The sequence below is a fragment of the Sinocyclocheilus grahami genome, unplaced genomic scaffold, assembly GCF_001515645.1.
Source record: "Sinocyclocheilus grahami isolate Dianchi unplaced genomic scaffold, SAMN03320097.WGS_v1.1 scaffold5.1, whole genome shotgun sequence".
NCBI lineage: Eukaryota > Metazoa > Chordata > Actinopteri > Cypriniformes > Cyprinidae > Sinocyclocheilus > Sinocyclocheilus grahami.
The window spans coordinates 5411625-5426243 of record NW_015505184.1 but is presented as its reverse complement, the minus strand read 5'-3'; the positions used below and the strand labels follow the sequence as shown (position 1 = coordinate 5426243).

Sequence of the window (14619 nt, the reverse complement as noted above, 5' to 3'; positions counted from 1 at the left end):
CATTCAATAAAATGCCATAAAATCAGGGGATATCAGGGGCAGCTGTCACTCTAAAGGACCCTCCTGCCACAGTTCACCTCTAAAGAGCACATCAGTGTCAGACAGGCTCTGCTAAGTTTTAGTTTTAGAATATTTTAAATCCTAATGGTGATATTTCCTTTGTCACAGCCATGATATGTCAACACCATCTTCCAATTTCTGAGGAAATTATTTGAAATATTTAGATAATTTTATTCTCCTGAAGCAGGTTCCATTGGCATCTAGCATCAACAGAAAAAAATAAAATGGCTACCACATGAACTCCATTGGTTTTGTGAAAGAAATGCCAAATTGGTCAACACCGGCAGATGTCACCTCCGTAAGATTTTGTGTTCCAATGATATCTCAAAATACTTCAATGTGACTCTTGAATAAAAGCTTTATAAACAATAACATACTCACTGTTTGTTGTGTTCGTTTTAATACAGAAATTGACTGATTCAACGTATTTAATAGTTACAATTACTACAAATTCAGGTTTTCGTCACCTCCGTCAGTTGAATATTTTGATAATATTTCATTATGATATTTTATATTTGTTGTGGAATTGTTGGTCACATGTGAAAGTGTAATCTGTCTGCTAACACGAGAATGTGTTTTGAAATGTTAAAAACATCTTGATTGCTGTTAAAGATAAAGCTGAAATTATATTACACAGTCCAAGGTAAAAAAGCACATTTTGTTAAAAAAGAGAAAAGTTGGGAGGTTGTATCAAAGCATAGCTCAGTAGCTTTTAGTACATATAAGATACATAAATGTAGTTTCATTTGTCTGAGTACAAGGTTTTATTTTTTTCAATTTTGCATCGTTTTGTCCCACTTCTCAAGAATGACTGAAGAGTAAAGTTTATAGATTAGTTTGAGCCAAAATGCCGTCATTTCTTACAGTAAAAAAAGAAGAATAATAAGAATAATAATTACACAAAAATATTTTTTTTTTAGTAATTGCTGTCCTTTGCAGTGAAATTTTGATCACAATCCCGAATCCTCATCTTGATGTGGCTTAGTTTTCCTTTCAGATATTCACACCGTTCCTTCTTCTCCAGAAAGTGTGGGTCCTTGAGGAAGCACATACAAAGTTAAAATGAACAACATTTTTAAAAAAGAATCATCTCTTGTATTTAACTTAGTTTTTGTAGCGGTTTAAGGTAGGTTAGTTCAAAAGGTGACTTACATTCTTTTTTTGATCATATTTTTTCAGTAAGCCATTGATTCTCTTACTCTCCTAAATAAAACAACCAAAAAAAAACAATTGACACAACTAATAAAATGTCTAATAAAAGGTCATATTGACGGAATGTATCACTTCTCACCTCAGGGTTTCTCCTGTTATTGATGAGTTGGCTCATCATGCTGTCTAATTCCTGAAACTTCATTAAAGTGGCTGTGATCTCCCTGTGCAGGTCCTGGTACTCTTGGTATTGGTCATTAAAAACTGCTTTGTATTGCTCTCTGTCCTCTACTGAATGAATTTCAGGATATTTTCTGCCAAAAAAATAAATAAATAAAATAAATAAATAACATTTTAATATTGTCCCATTTCATATTTTTATTCAGTATTGACTCCTATTCTATTTACACTAATCCTAATCTAATTTTATTTCTCAAGCCCATCTCATGTTCATCCTATTTTTAACTAATTAACATCCATTTTTGGTATTTTCTATAGACCTACTGTGTGGTTCTTTTGTGATTTTCAACTGCCTTTTTTATGAAAAGATGGGATAATAAGGGATTTTCCCACCAGTCAGGTTTATTTCAAAGTACACACCCAGAAATAGCAGCATGAATCAAAACACCACATGGCACATTATCCATCAAGTTGTCCAAAGCCCTTTCTAAGATTGTCTATATGTAGAGCAGTTGGGTTTAAACCCTCTATAGTCACCTAATAACATTTACAGATGAAAAAAGAGCCTTTCTAGATCCTTCAAGGAGTTTAAATGGGTTCCTACCTACTGAATATAGCCAACGCCTGTTACATTTGTGTGGCATAAATATATCGTTTATTTTTGTTAGACCAGAAATAAACCATAAAGTATACTAACATAATATAATCAGCGACGACTCTGGGTTTAGGAATGTGTCCTGTTGGAATAGCTCCAGTTAAAATCTTTCTTTCTTCAGCTCTCTCTGAGACATAAGCCAGTCTGCTCTCACTCACAGAGCTTTGATCCATTTCATCTCTGAATGAAATTTTCTTGGATCTAGTCGAGGAGCTGCCCATATTGGATGTGGATTCCAGAGTTTGCTGCTGTAACTAAAAGATAGCAGCCATTACAATTAGTCAAACTTGATAACAACTTTAAGGATTTTGTGGAAACTAGGAATTTAATTAGTGTTGTTTGTAGTTAAAAGTGAAGCAAAATCCCTGTGATCACTATTATAAATTTTTTTATAAAGTTAAGGACCAAAGACAGCCATATTCTAATGAATTAAATGCACACTACCTTTCAAACGTTTGGGGGGGGGGGGGGTTAAGATTTTCTATTACTTTTGAAAGTGTCTTTTACTCACCAAGGCTGTAATATCATAACAGTAATATCACTGTCTATTTTAATTTACTCCCGTGATGGTAAAACTGGATTTTCAGCAACTTCAGTGTCACATGATCCTTTACGGTGCTCAAGAAAAGGTTCATCTTATCAATGTTGAAAACAGTTATGCTGCTTAATATTTTTGTGGAAACTGTGATACTTTTGATGAATGGAAAGTTTAAAAGAGCAGCAGTTATTTGAAATAGAAATATTTTGTAACATTATGCATGTCTTTAATGTCACTTTTGATCAATTTAATGTGTGCTTGCTAAATAAAATGATTAATTTCTTAGAAAAAAACAACAAACTTTTGTGAGCGCATTTACCTGGCTGTTCAGCTGGTTTGTCATGGCCTCCTTCTCACGGCGGGCAGCTTCATGCCTCCACATTTTAAGGCACACTAGGAAGCTTATCAAGTACATGACCATGTTAATGAATATAAACGCAGTCCCAGCCATCTGACCCCCCTCGACACGACACAGGCTAGACAGGACTGGGTTGATACCGACCGTCATGAAGCAAAGCCCACCACGATTCAGATCATTCACGTAGACGATACCCGCTGCCATGTACAGCAGCGAAATGACCAGATTCGTAACAGCCTCAGTAAGAGGCCACCATTTAGAATCCAGCAGGATCGTTCTGTAATACATTGTTAATCCCAAAACCAGCAGGATAACGGTCAGTAACCATGAGAGTCCAACAATGACCAACACAAAGGCTGTCAAGGGGCCATTGTAACGGTATCCTTGTGCACCAGCCAACCCATAATTTGGCCTGTAATAGTTGGACCACTCACTGTCTCTTTGAATATATGCACATACACAGGCGAAAACCATCCCGCCGAACACCAGTTGAAGGCCAGCAAGCAGTCTTAAAAGGCCGGGCCAAGACTTCAGGTAGGAGTATTTTAACTGGTATACCTCTAACTTCTCAGCGTAGTACTCTGCCGGATGGATACTGGTCAGTTCAGATTCAAGTGTGTCATATTTGCATCCCACTGAACCTGGGGGGAAGTTTGGCTTGAGGTCACCTGTAAGCGCATCCCAATGTTTTCTGTCCAACAATGGAGAAACAGGTGGACTACATCTTGTGCCGTTGGGTAGCATTTTAATTCCCTCTGATGATGTGGAATGCGTTTCAGAATCAGTTTTCTTCCATTTCTTAAACACACCAGTCCAAGATTTCAGCAAGGCACTTTTTTTCATCTTCTCAGCTTCCTTGTCTGAATGGCTCTGCTCATAAGGGGAGTAGCTTGAGTCCTCAGGATTGTCACCATTGTGAACTTCTGAAGGATCCTCCTCTGCATGTGCTCTGTTGAAATCTTCACTATGTGAGGATGAGATGTCATCCGAATACGGTCTGCTAAGGTCTGTCATTTTGCTGGAGCTGGTGAGAAAATCAAGGTCTAGTAGCTGTAGGCTACACAGTCACCAGAGAACAGACAAACTAAGACAAACTAAGAATTAAACATAAAAGGATGTTTGTTTGTTCTATATCACTGCCCATTTTTCAAAAGTATTTAAAATTCATAAGAACTGTAAATCAAAACACATAATTTTAATATCCCTGTTGAAAAGATACAGTAATATTTTATCAAATATGTCTGCATAGTTGGTTGCCAGCCTGTACTGTGTTTTGGAAGCTGGTTATTCGGCAAAATATCATTGGTTTAACTAAATCTGGTATTGACTTTTCAGCAGGTATTGTTAAAAGGTGTATTCGTTTTTAAAGTTCATCAAATACAGTCATTAACATGCTCATACACAACGTTTCCGATCATCAACTAAAAGGAAGCTGGACTTTGCTCTTCTCAGCGTATGTTCTGTAAAACATATCATAATCATCCATCAGCCCTGAATATGAGTAGCACCATGACAAACATAAAATCACTCACCTTGTTGTCAGAATAGTCTGGTTTGCTGTTAGTGAGTATGGCTGTGCTAAAATGGCTTCACAAAGTAAAAACAAAACTGATTAAAGTAAGTCAGAGGCGCTGCAGCAGAAAGCCGGAGCAAAGATTAATCATTAAACCTCCAGAGGCCGAGTCTGGTGACAGGCACAGGCTGGCATTCAACATTTCCCCACAGAAACTGTGTTTGATAACATCCCTCAAAACGAAAATTACCCAAAACTGCTCGTTTTTATTTTAACTGCAATCATGTAACTACTTCAGAATTAATTTACTAAAAGTCTTTATTCCTTGTCAGTAGCAGCCATCGAGCCTCATTCTGTTATTCATCAGCTAATCACTAGAGGGCAGTAGAGGAGTATTGCCATGGCTCCTCATGCATCGATATCAGGCAAGCTACCGATTCAAATGGACTTATGTGAAAATGGACTTGTGTGAAAAATAGTTTCACTCCTTTCTTGTAAAGAAATGTATAAGCCGTCACAGTCTTTATGAGTCAGTTTGATAGTCAGCAGGAAATATAGGACATATGATCGCACATAGACGCTCCATTTACTGTTGCTATGTGCATCTAGTTGTTAGTCTAACACTTGTCTATGGAGATGAAATGATTCATCAGTGATTTTTAGCAGAAGAGATCATGAGGCCAGTGGGCAGTAAGGTTAAAATAAAGTGGACTAACACCTCATATTTGAATAGAGGAGTACTGATTTAACTTATCTAGTAAATTCAGCCTCAAAAATGTAAACCTAACAGAATGAGAGAAATACTCATTAGATTATTAATCAAGCATTATGTATTATACATTGACGTATTGCATGTTTGAATTGGTAAAATGGCCATTGTCTTTGAATAAATTCAGTTAAATTAATCAAAAGTTCTAAAAATGAAAAGATACTACATTTATTGTCACACTTGTTGAAATCCTGTGGAGCACCTATAGTCTCTTTAGGGTCCTTTAAATGTCCTATCATGTGCTCAGTGAGTCTTCTTGTAGGAATTTATGGACACCTGCCCTTTTTTGAAAGAGGGCTCTGCCTGTGTGGCGATCTGAGGAACCACACATTTCCAGAATATTTTATGGTATTTAGCTGTGATTACATAAATCTGTGATAAATTTCCATGGTCGTCATGTGTCTGTGCTCTATCAGTGATATGTGTCTGAATTCACCTTGGAAAATGTCCTTAGGCCTGTTTTAGTCCCAAGATAGCTGCCTGTGGTTTATCTTCATTGCTCTTCATTTAAATGTTTATGAGGTCCGCTCCACTGTTAATGGGCATATGTCTTACTCTCACATGCAGTCATTACCATGCAGCTTGATGTGGCCCATTTGCTTCACTCTTCTGGGATTGCCTCAGAGATGTCCCTCTGCAACGTTCTCACTCTTAAGGATCTAGGTCTGCCTCCTTCAACAGCACATCAAACACATCAAGAATATATATTTATTTTTAAAAGGATTGAAGCAGTGCATGTTGACTTAATTGCTAGAACAAGACATTCCCACATTTGTCCCAGTTAATTAAAAACTATTGTACTGGAAGTGTTTTAATATCACATATCCACAGAAGGAGGCTCTGATACTCACATGTTTTCATCCTCATTTGAACACATGCTCATCCAATATCACAATGCCACAGTGTATTCTCAAGAATTTTATATTTATTATCTGAAACATGGGCAGATTTTGTCCACACTGTAGCTTCTTGGGCTATCTCTATGTAAACAAAATAAGAGGATCTCAACATACGAGACCATGATAACCCATGCCTTTATGTACAGTCAACCTGGGAGGATACAAAATGCAAGTCCATCTCTCTGTTGAATCATTCACAGGTATTTCACAAAGAAAGGCAATTAGGAAAAAATCAGAAAGAAAATAAAATCATGTAGTCCAATACAATACGTTCTAGTGATTTGGTGTCCCATCTACTCGTGTATGCAGTTTGACATCAGAAGGCATCTGAGTCTTACTTTATAATTGGCACATTACAACATTTAGAATGTCTTGACAGTGAAAGAGAGCGAAAGGCATGAACAAGGGTCATGATCATGTTGTTTAAAACCATGCAATCGTGCATCCAATTATTTTTAACCAGGATCTAAATTGCACTTGATTTTGGTCATCAGCGGCAGCTTGAATAGTAAAGCAGCCTATCCTTCTATTTTTGTCTGCATTAGGAATTGAATGTTACGACCGGCTTTCTCAGTTCGTCTTTGATCTCTGTTTTATCAAAATGTGCTAAAAGTGTCAAGTATATTTAAAAAATGAAAGCTGTGAGAATTCTCTATTTTTTTAGTTTAAATGGAGTTGTTGTTTGGCAAGGTTGCTAATTTAGGCATCGTTTGTACACAAGAACAGAGGACTGGAAATACATAAGACTTAAACACAATATTGACAAGACTGAAACAAGTTGGATAGGATTTGTGATCAAGCCACCAAATTATGGAAATGTTTTTCTCATTTAATAATCGTTTAACAAATGTTTTACAAGCAAATCAGAAAAAGCAAACATGAATTATTAAAAGTGTTTTGGGAGGAATTTGGCTTCAATCTCACATGAAATGTGCACAAAGTCTGTATCTTTGAGTGAGTGTGCCGCTTAATTTCTATGTAGTCATAAAACATATTAGTTTTTAAGTTGATAAGGGAATAGGCTTTGGTTAGGAATCCAATGTCTTGCAAAATAAAATCATTAAAAATCATCAAAAAAATCATTTATAAAAATTAAATCAAGCACAAATAATTACTACCCCATGTTTTGCCTGATCGTATCTAAGTTATTTTTAAAACTTATTTTAATTATTAAGTCCAAATTAAGTCAAATTAATAAAAATAAAACTTTTCTAAAGCAAGTTCCAATGAGATGGTTAGTAGTCATTTACCATTAGCTTTAAATCTGTGAATTACACCATCAAACACATAACATTGTCAGCTGCTTTAAAGTTACGTGATTATTTAAAACAATAGATGTCTGAAAAATACACGTGAACAAGAAAGACGGATTTGAGCTCTCAGCTGCCTTAATGGTATATTCTAAAAAGTGCAAATGTGAGCCATAATAATGTCTTCCATAAGCATCTCCATCTGCTCTATCAGATGTATTCTCTCAGAGAAGGTCTTCTCATGATTACAGAATGATTTGTTTAGTATTACTCCTACTTTTCACTGATTCGTCAATCTCTTGGTCGAGGAATTCATTTATAGGTAGAACAAGGAATGCATTAAACGTACATTACCACATTACTGCACCGCTATATTTGCAACTCTAAAAATACTATCCAACGTTTTAAAAAGGAATCTCTGTGTAAAAAATAAATGAAATAAAACAAAAAAAGAGCACACACATACGTTTGAAAAACCATCCATAATCCATTCGTCACAATTGCACTGAAACATGCAAGGTTTAAATCTCAGTCCTGTCATACATTTGTGCCTACCACAGCATTTAGCACTCTGTGCCGTCATTTCAGATTCAAAAACGCAGCCTCTGGGTAATGTGAAGACTTCTGGAAGCTCAGATTTCGTTAAAATGAAAGTGTTACCAGTTTGAGTAGAAACTATACCTTCTTTTATTTCTTCCTTCCAATATTTCTTTCCTTTTTTTTCATTCCTTCCTTCCTTTCCTGTCTTCCTTGCCTAACTGGTGGAAGTATTGAAAGGCTTTGGAAAATAAGAGAAGACTGCGACATAGTTAATGGCATTTGTTAAGACAGACAAGTTGAATGTCTTCAAGAGGAATGTATCTGAAAAAGGAATGCAATGCTCGTGTTAACATTGTACAAAAACTCGCTCCAAAATTTGTAAATGGACAACCCTCCACAATCTATACATTCAGGCACTGAAAAAAATAACATGCCAATATGTAACTAAAAAAGGTTAAATGCACCCAATTTCCCTTAAAGGAGCAAGGGAACTGAATCCTTAAGGTTGGCATTCCTGCATTATTCTACTCAGTAGTAAGGTCATGTGCTCCTGCGTCTCCAGCTGAATGCTGAAGCGATCGCAGAGCACCCAGACGCATTCTCGGTGCTCATCCTGGCACAGATGTCTTACAGGACCAGTGAATCGCTTCTATGTGGGTGATTCGCTCCTTTGTGGTCTGCGTTGGTTCACTCTGGCAGGCGCTGCTCGGGCCCATCTTCCCGTGGACCCCGTGATCTCCCAGTTTGAAGGACCAGGTTCCTGGACTCACTCCAGCTTCCTGAACTCAGTCTTGTAAATATATGAGGGCTTTACAAAAAAGCTAACTTGAACAGCCATACAATGGCTAAACATAAACCATATATCTACTATTTTGATAATTCTTCTCTACTTATTAACACGAGTTCTCAATCTCGGCTTGATCATCTTACGTGAATAAGTCTGAGACCTTTGGAAGCGGCGAGCAGGTCCAGGGCCACGTTAGCCGCTGTCGGAGGAAGTGTGTGGGGCGGTGGAGGGCGAGCGTCGCCGTCTGGAGGGGGTCCAGGACCGTTCCGAGCCCAGCGAAGCAGGGCAGAAGCGGTGCACAAAGCCGTCCAGGAGGTCCTGCTGCTGCTGAGTTATGGCTTGGGAGATCAGACAGGGCAGAGCCTGCAGGCTGCCGGTGACTGCGTCCAGCTTGTCTTCCAACGTGCCAATACGCTTGTCCAGCTCCTCACTGCGTTCCTGCAGCTCTGACACCAGGTCGTACATCACATTCTGAGTCTAGAAGAGAGCACAGAAAACAGAAAATAATTAGATTGAATGATATCACTCAATCAATCAATCAATTAGTTCATCTATCCATTTATTCATACATCTTATATTGTTTAAAGACCATAATTTTTCATTTATTTCTACCCTTCAGAAGCTACATAAGATACATCTATATTTCCCAGAGAACAAAATATGTACAATTCACCATTCGCAAAAAAACGCCCTCCTTAGTTACTGTTGCTATGCCCGACAAGCCATGCCTCTCTCACATTACACATCATGTTCACGCAGTAAAAAATACATTGCGGAGCAAAGAGAAAACTGGCAACATGCTGACAGACAAGACAGAGCAGGTTACTTCTGGTATGAAACAAGGTCTCAACTTTAGATAATAGTCTTTTTTTATTTTTTTTATTCAAACAATAAATACCACTTTGTTGCTCTTTTATGTGTCGTGACAGATCACTGTATTGCCTCAGTTCAAATACGTGAACCGATCGTCTTTTCATATTTACTTAAAGCATGAAATGAATATGAATGAACATCAGAACATATTTTATTTCAACCGTGGAAAGATGTCAATACACAATATTTTTTAAGTTTAAGTCCACTGAAGTTAATCTACTCTCCTGTCTGATTTGTTTGTCGGGCAAGATGGCGGATTCGGTGTTATGATTGGTCAAAAATCGCCTGTCAATCAAGCTCTTTGCGAATGCTCAATTAAGCGTTCAAATATACATAAGATACTGGAAAGACAAAAGCCTGGAGGTTTTCGGTGGGTAGTTTAACTGCTCAGGACAAACAAGAGACTCATAAACAACTATTACAAGCCAACAAAAAAAATTATCTAGGCAACGACATTTAAGAATCAAAAGCAAGTGAACTTTTGAAAGGGGATATTTTATTACATAAATTCAGCTATTATTTATTTTTGTGAACTATATGAAAACATCTATGTAAAATAACATTCAGAATTTGTGTTAACTAAAAAATTAAAAGGTGATTTTTTTTTTTACAATCCTTCTTATTTTGTTAAAATTAACATTTTGCAGAACCTGAAAAGTCTATGTAACCTTTTGACCAAAGCAGCTAGCATAACCATTTTTGTTAACTGAAATAAATATAGAACTACCATAACTGGGAAAAATTTTAACTTTTTAAATAAAAATAAAAACTAATTGTCTGAAGTCTTTTCAACCAACCTGCATTTAACGTGAAAATGCCACTAGATAGAAGCAACAATGGACTGTGCTTAGAAGTCTAACTCTGTTAAACATTTTAAAATTATTCCAGTTAGCAAATCTTGGGTGTCTCTAAAATACTAAAACAAAAATAAAAAAACAACTACTCAAAACTAGAAAATGATTATAGAAGAAAACAATGACATTTTAAAAACAAAAAATTGAAATAGGAAATACTTATAAAAAATATAAATTATTACCTTTAGGGGTACAACAGCTTGTCACTAGAGCAGCACTCTCGAAGGGGCACCTTTGTACCTTCTTAACCCCTAAAAGGTTGCATATTCGTATCTTAGAGTAGTGATATGTACCCTTAAGGTGCTCTTATGGTACTATTATGAACTCACTGCCCAAGTGACAAGTTGTTGTACCCTTAGTTTTTATAAATTTTTTCTGAGAATGAAATAACTTAAACCAACATCCCATCAAATCTAAAATCTTTCAATAATAATTGATTTATTTCCCATTTACCAGACCATATTATTCAGTTGAAGCTGAAATGATTCTGTTGTTGGTGTAGATGGACACAGTATGAAGCCTTTAACGTACCTTCGCCAAGTCCACCAAATTGTTGGCCTGGTCATTGAGTTTCCTCTGCTCCATTTTCACACTGCGGAGCCTGGGAGGAGGCAGGGTTATGGAGGGATGGGGGGTTGGGAGGAGGGGGACGTTAGGGAAGAGTAACAGATTCCTGTCAGGAAGACTTGATAAGGATGAGAGATAGAGAGAGAGTGGCCTGCATGCAAGCATTCACAGTCCTGTTTGCCATACCAGACATGCAAACCCAATCTATGAAATGTAAAGAAGAGAAAACTCTTAACTTAACGTTCAAACATGACACATCTCCTTTTGCCCCTGCAGGCACGCGTCAACCATTCACAAAAAAAGCCATCCGAGAGCCTCGTTTGTGGATGAGGTCAAAGGAAGTGGCAAACAGCTGAGGTAGAGGTATATGTGACACCGCTGAAAATGCTTGTGAGAATGGCATTGCTTGCTGTGGGCTTGGTTCTGAACAAAATTTTAAAAGAATGTGTTAATGAATTTTTTTTTTTGTGCCATAGCAACTATGAAAGAGTACAGGGATGACTCTGACCATGAGGAGACATTGTAAGAAAGGCTGCCTTAATATCCTGCCCGTTAAGTGTTGTAATTAAAAGAATGCGAGTCCTCCGCTCTGATTTGTCAGCAAAAGCCAAGATTTTTGAAAAATTAAGCATTATGGATTTATTTTGGAGTACCCAAAAATAAAAATCTGGAGATGCAGGACATGGTCAGCATTCTTTCTAATGCAAAAACTCCATATCATCTTGCATCAAAGCCCTGGATGACCCTAAATGTCGAAGGGAACATGGCATCAGCTGAATACATGTTTTAATAGAGGTTAATTACAAGACTATTTAATGAAGGCCAAGTGTGTTTATGAATGTCCTGAATATCTTGTCCAACATACTGAGCTTATTCGTCCTCTGGACACACAAGGTGGGGCTATCAATGCAAGTTAATACAGAGATTTACTTTTGAATAATGGATTCGGTGCGAATGAACAAATCAACAGTTCCAAAGATGCTTCTCCTTCAGAAGGCTACATAAAACCATACAGCATTAAGTAATGTTGCATCTTTTTCATTCTAGATTTAGAATGGAGAGAAGCAATATAGGTAACCAAAATCGGCATTCAGCTTCCAACTCCATGCATGTGAAACAGAGACAGGGGGATGTGGGGAGAAGAACACAGAGGACAAAACTTACTTCTGAGCTCTGCAGTGATAGAGCAGAACGAAGACAAAACACAGTTCAAGTTTAGAAACCACAACATATACACAAAATGTGAGCCATTACACTGCACTAACCATAACCACAAGGTAAGGGTTTGGGAAGGGGGGGAGAAGGACAATCATCACATTACAAAGAATAACATGCTGCCTGATTCTCCTCAAAAGTTCAGAACTCATTGCTAATCTCTTCGACACTTGATTGACAAGGACTCGTGATACAATATGGGGATCAGTGATTCGGGGAATTGGATTATCAAATACCTGCCCCTTCTAATTCAAAATATAAAACAGTTCCTTAAAAAAGAGACTAAACCAATACGTTCAAACATGAAACAGGAGTTTCTTGAATTAGCGAAAACGTACAGTTGAACATCCACTGAAAATATATATTGACAAAATAACCATATTTTAACTTTTAATCATAATCTTTTGATTTGATCAACTTTATGATCTGATCATAACTGCAGTTTACTTTCTTCAATAAATAAGCAAAAATGCTGAAGTGTGGAAACAGTGTGCTTACTGGTGAATGGCCTGCAAGAACTTGCGCTGATGTTTGCGCACTCTGGCATGATCTATCTTCTTCACTAACTTGGTGTGTTTGTAGATGAGCCATGTTTCCCTGAGTACATTGGCAGCTGTGTTCTTTACCTGGGAGAAAAGCATGAAAATGAAACATTACTTACAGACGAAAATAATGAAACATTCAGGAAAAAGAACAACAGTACATGACCATTAGCCAGTATTTTCCAGATAAACAATATTTTTTGCACTGAGGGAAAGTTTTAAATGTTTAAAGTTTATCACGATACTGTACTTAACACAAATGGCTAATTCTTTCCCAAGTTTGTAAAAATAAAGTTCAGTCACTTACTCGTTTACAAAGTTGGGTGTCCATCATGAAATTGTGGACGTGTTTCTCAGCCTTTGTCAATTCTAACTTTCTGGCTACCACTGCGACTACAAGTGCAGTGCAACCAGCTCCCTAGAAGAAGAGATGGTGAATTTGATCTATTTTCAACATAAATATTAACATTCAAATGTGACAATCACATTTCACAAATGTAAATTACATTCTATTTCAGATAGTGCATTTAATTATAATTCAATTTTAAAGACATACCATGATTCCTGTGAGCAGACAGACCCCTTTCCCACAGTATGTATGAGGGACCATATCTCCATAGCCAATTGATAGGAAAGTTATGGAAATTAGCCACATAGCTCCAAGAAAGTTACTAGTGACTTCCTGTTTGTCATGATACCTAGAATAGACAGAGAACCTTGATCAGGCTGTGGAAAACACAGCTTAAATCGTGAACCTTTGGCCCAACTGACAAAACAATTTCAAATATTTCTGGTGAAATATCTGTAAAACATATGTAGAATTTGGTCAAATTAAATCAACGTCTCAACATCAGGTCTTTGATTACAGTTTTACCAGTAATAAGGGGAAAAAACACAAAGTGGCAGAGAAACATACCAAATCAGTAAATACCTTATCAGATCATATTTAGCTGTTTTTTTTTTACATTTACATGCTAATGTGTTTTGACCATACACACGATTTTATACCTTCCCAGACACAAAACAAAATGAAAAATGTATAAAATCGTAAATATATTTGATATCCTTTAAAATTCTAATTACTATGTATTTTCAAAAAGAAAATTAAACAGTGAAAACAAGTGGTCAAATAAAGCATCTGTTTTCACTTTGTAAATCTCAATACAATACTTGACTGTGAAATCCAGTCCACAAGTCAGTGAGAAGATGATCCAATTCAGCTAAAAACTAAAAAAAAAAATTTTTTTTTAAAGTTTTAAACTCCTTAGAGACAAATACAAATGACCTAAATTCTGGTCCCCAGACTAGACTATTACTAGCAACTCATTCACATATCTGCAGGAGGTTGACCTTTTCAGCAGCCTGTCAAGGAAGAGCTAAGCACAGGTCAGAAGACATTTATCTAAATTTCATACAATATGGGAACACTTTTGATGAGGAATAACAGAACAAGTTATTAACCCAGGCTCTTCAACAGTCATACTGATCAGCCGGACTGAACGCAAATAATTCACAATGTTAATTCAGTTTCAAAACTGAATAGTTTCTAATCAAACACATTTATATAGCATTAAAAATTTAAATGTTCCTAAATGTCCCCTCTAAGACAGCATACTCAAAACACAAGAGAGGTCATGCTACTATCAATTGAGCCTGTCTATAGCACAATTCAACTCTGCAGTCATGCTCTAAGAGCAATTGGTTTTTTATTATTTAATGTAATGGGAGAGCCCCATTTTCACATGCGAAAAGGATAGTTACCATGCAGGCATTTTTAAGAAGAAATCCACATCCTGCATGCTGTATAAGCCAGTATATTGAGAGCAAAGATACAAACCCTATAATAAAACTGACCAACATATTGAATGAG

The 14619-nt window shown here is 36.7% G+C and overlaps 2 protein-coding genes across 6 annotated transcripts in view; both read right to left on the bottom strand.

The window, feature by feature from the left end:
* Positions 1-814: 814 nt before the first annotated feature.
* On the bottom strand, positions 815-4709 carry LOC107586613 (MARVEL domain-containing protein 2-like). Of its 2 annotated transcripts, XM_016274068.1 has the most exons (7): positions 4473-4709; positions 4342-4400; positions 2902-3964; positions 2087-2298; positions 1352-1523; positions 1213-1263; positions 815-1096 (listed from the first exon to the last, which is right to left on the bottom strand). In XM_016274068.1, exons 2-7 carry the CDS (start codon positions 4356-4358, stop codon positions 977-979), a joined length of 1635 nt encoding a protein of 544 aa, XP_016129554.1. In that variant the 5' UTR covers positions 4359-4400; positions 4473-4709; the 3' UTR covers positions 815-976. The 2 variants fall into 2 exon arrangements, with proteins under 2 accessions (XP_016129554.1, XP_016129562.1); XM_016274076.1 differs by lacking the exon at positions 4342-4400 and having other exon boundaries at positions 4473-4708.
* Positions 4710-6145: 1436 nt separating this feature from the next.
* Positions 6146-14619, bottom strand: part of LOC107585128 (small conductance calcium-activated potassium channel protein 2-like) — a 31056-nt gene continuing 22582 nt past the window's right edge. For 2 of the 4 annotated variants that reach the window (XM_016272009.1, XM_016272017.1), the window contains 6 exons: positions 13306-13447; positions 13057-13167; positions 12706-12833; positions 12157-12165; positions 10957-11026; positions 6146-9175 (listed from right to left, as the gene is read on the bottom strand). In XM_016272009.1, coding sequence (XP_016127495.1) covers positions 8891-9175; positions 10957-11026; positions 12157-12165; positions 12706-12833; positions 13057-13167; positions 13306-13447 — 745 coding nt within the window. In that variant the 3' untranslated portion in view covers positions 6146-8890. The remainder of the gene's footprint in view (positions 9176-10956; positions 11027-12156; positions 12166-12705; positions 12834-13056; positions 13168-13305; positions 13448-14619) is intronic. The other 2 variants (XM_016272026.1, XM_016272034.1) reach the window with 1 other exon arrangement.

Coding starts and splice junctions, on each gene's coding strand:
- LOC107586613 (XM_016274068.1), bottom strand. Junction 2,299..2,901: donor CAAACCAGCTGAACAGCCAG/GTAAATGCGCTC, acceptor GCTATCTTTTAG/TTACAGCAGCAAACTCTGGA. Junction 1,097..1,212: donor AATATGATCAAAAAAAGAAT/GTAAGTCACCTT, acceptor TGCTTCCTCAAG/GACCCACACTTTCTGGAGAA.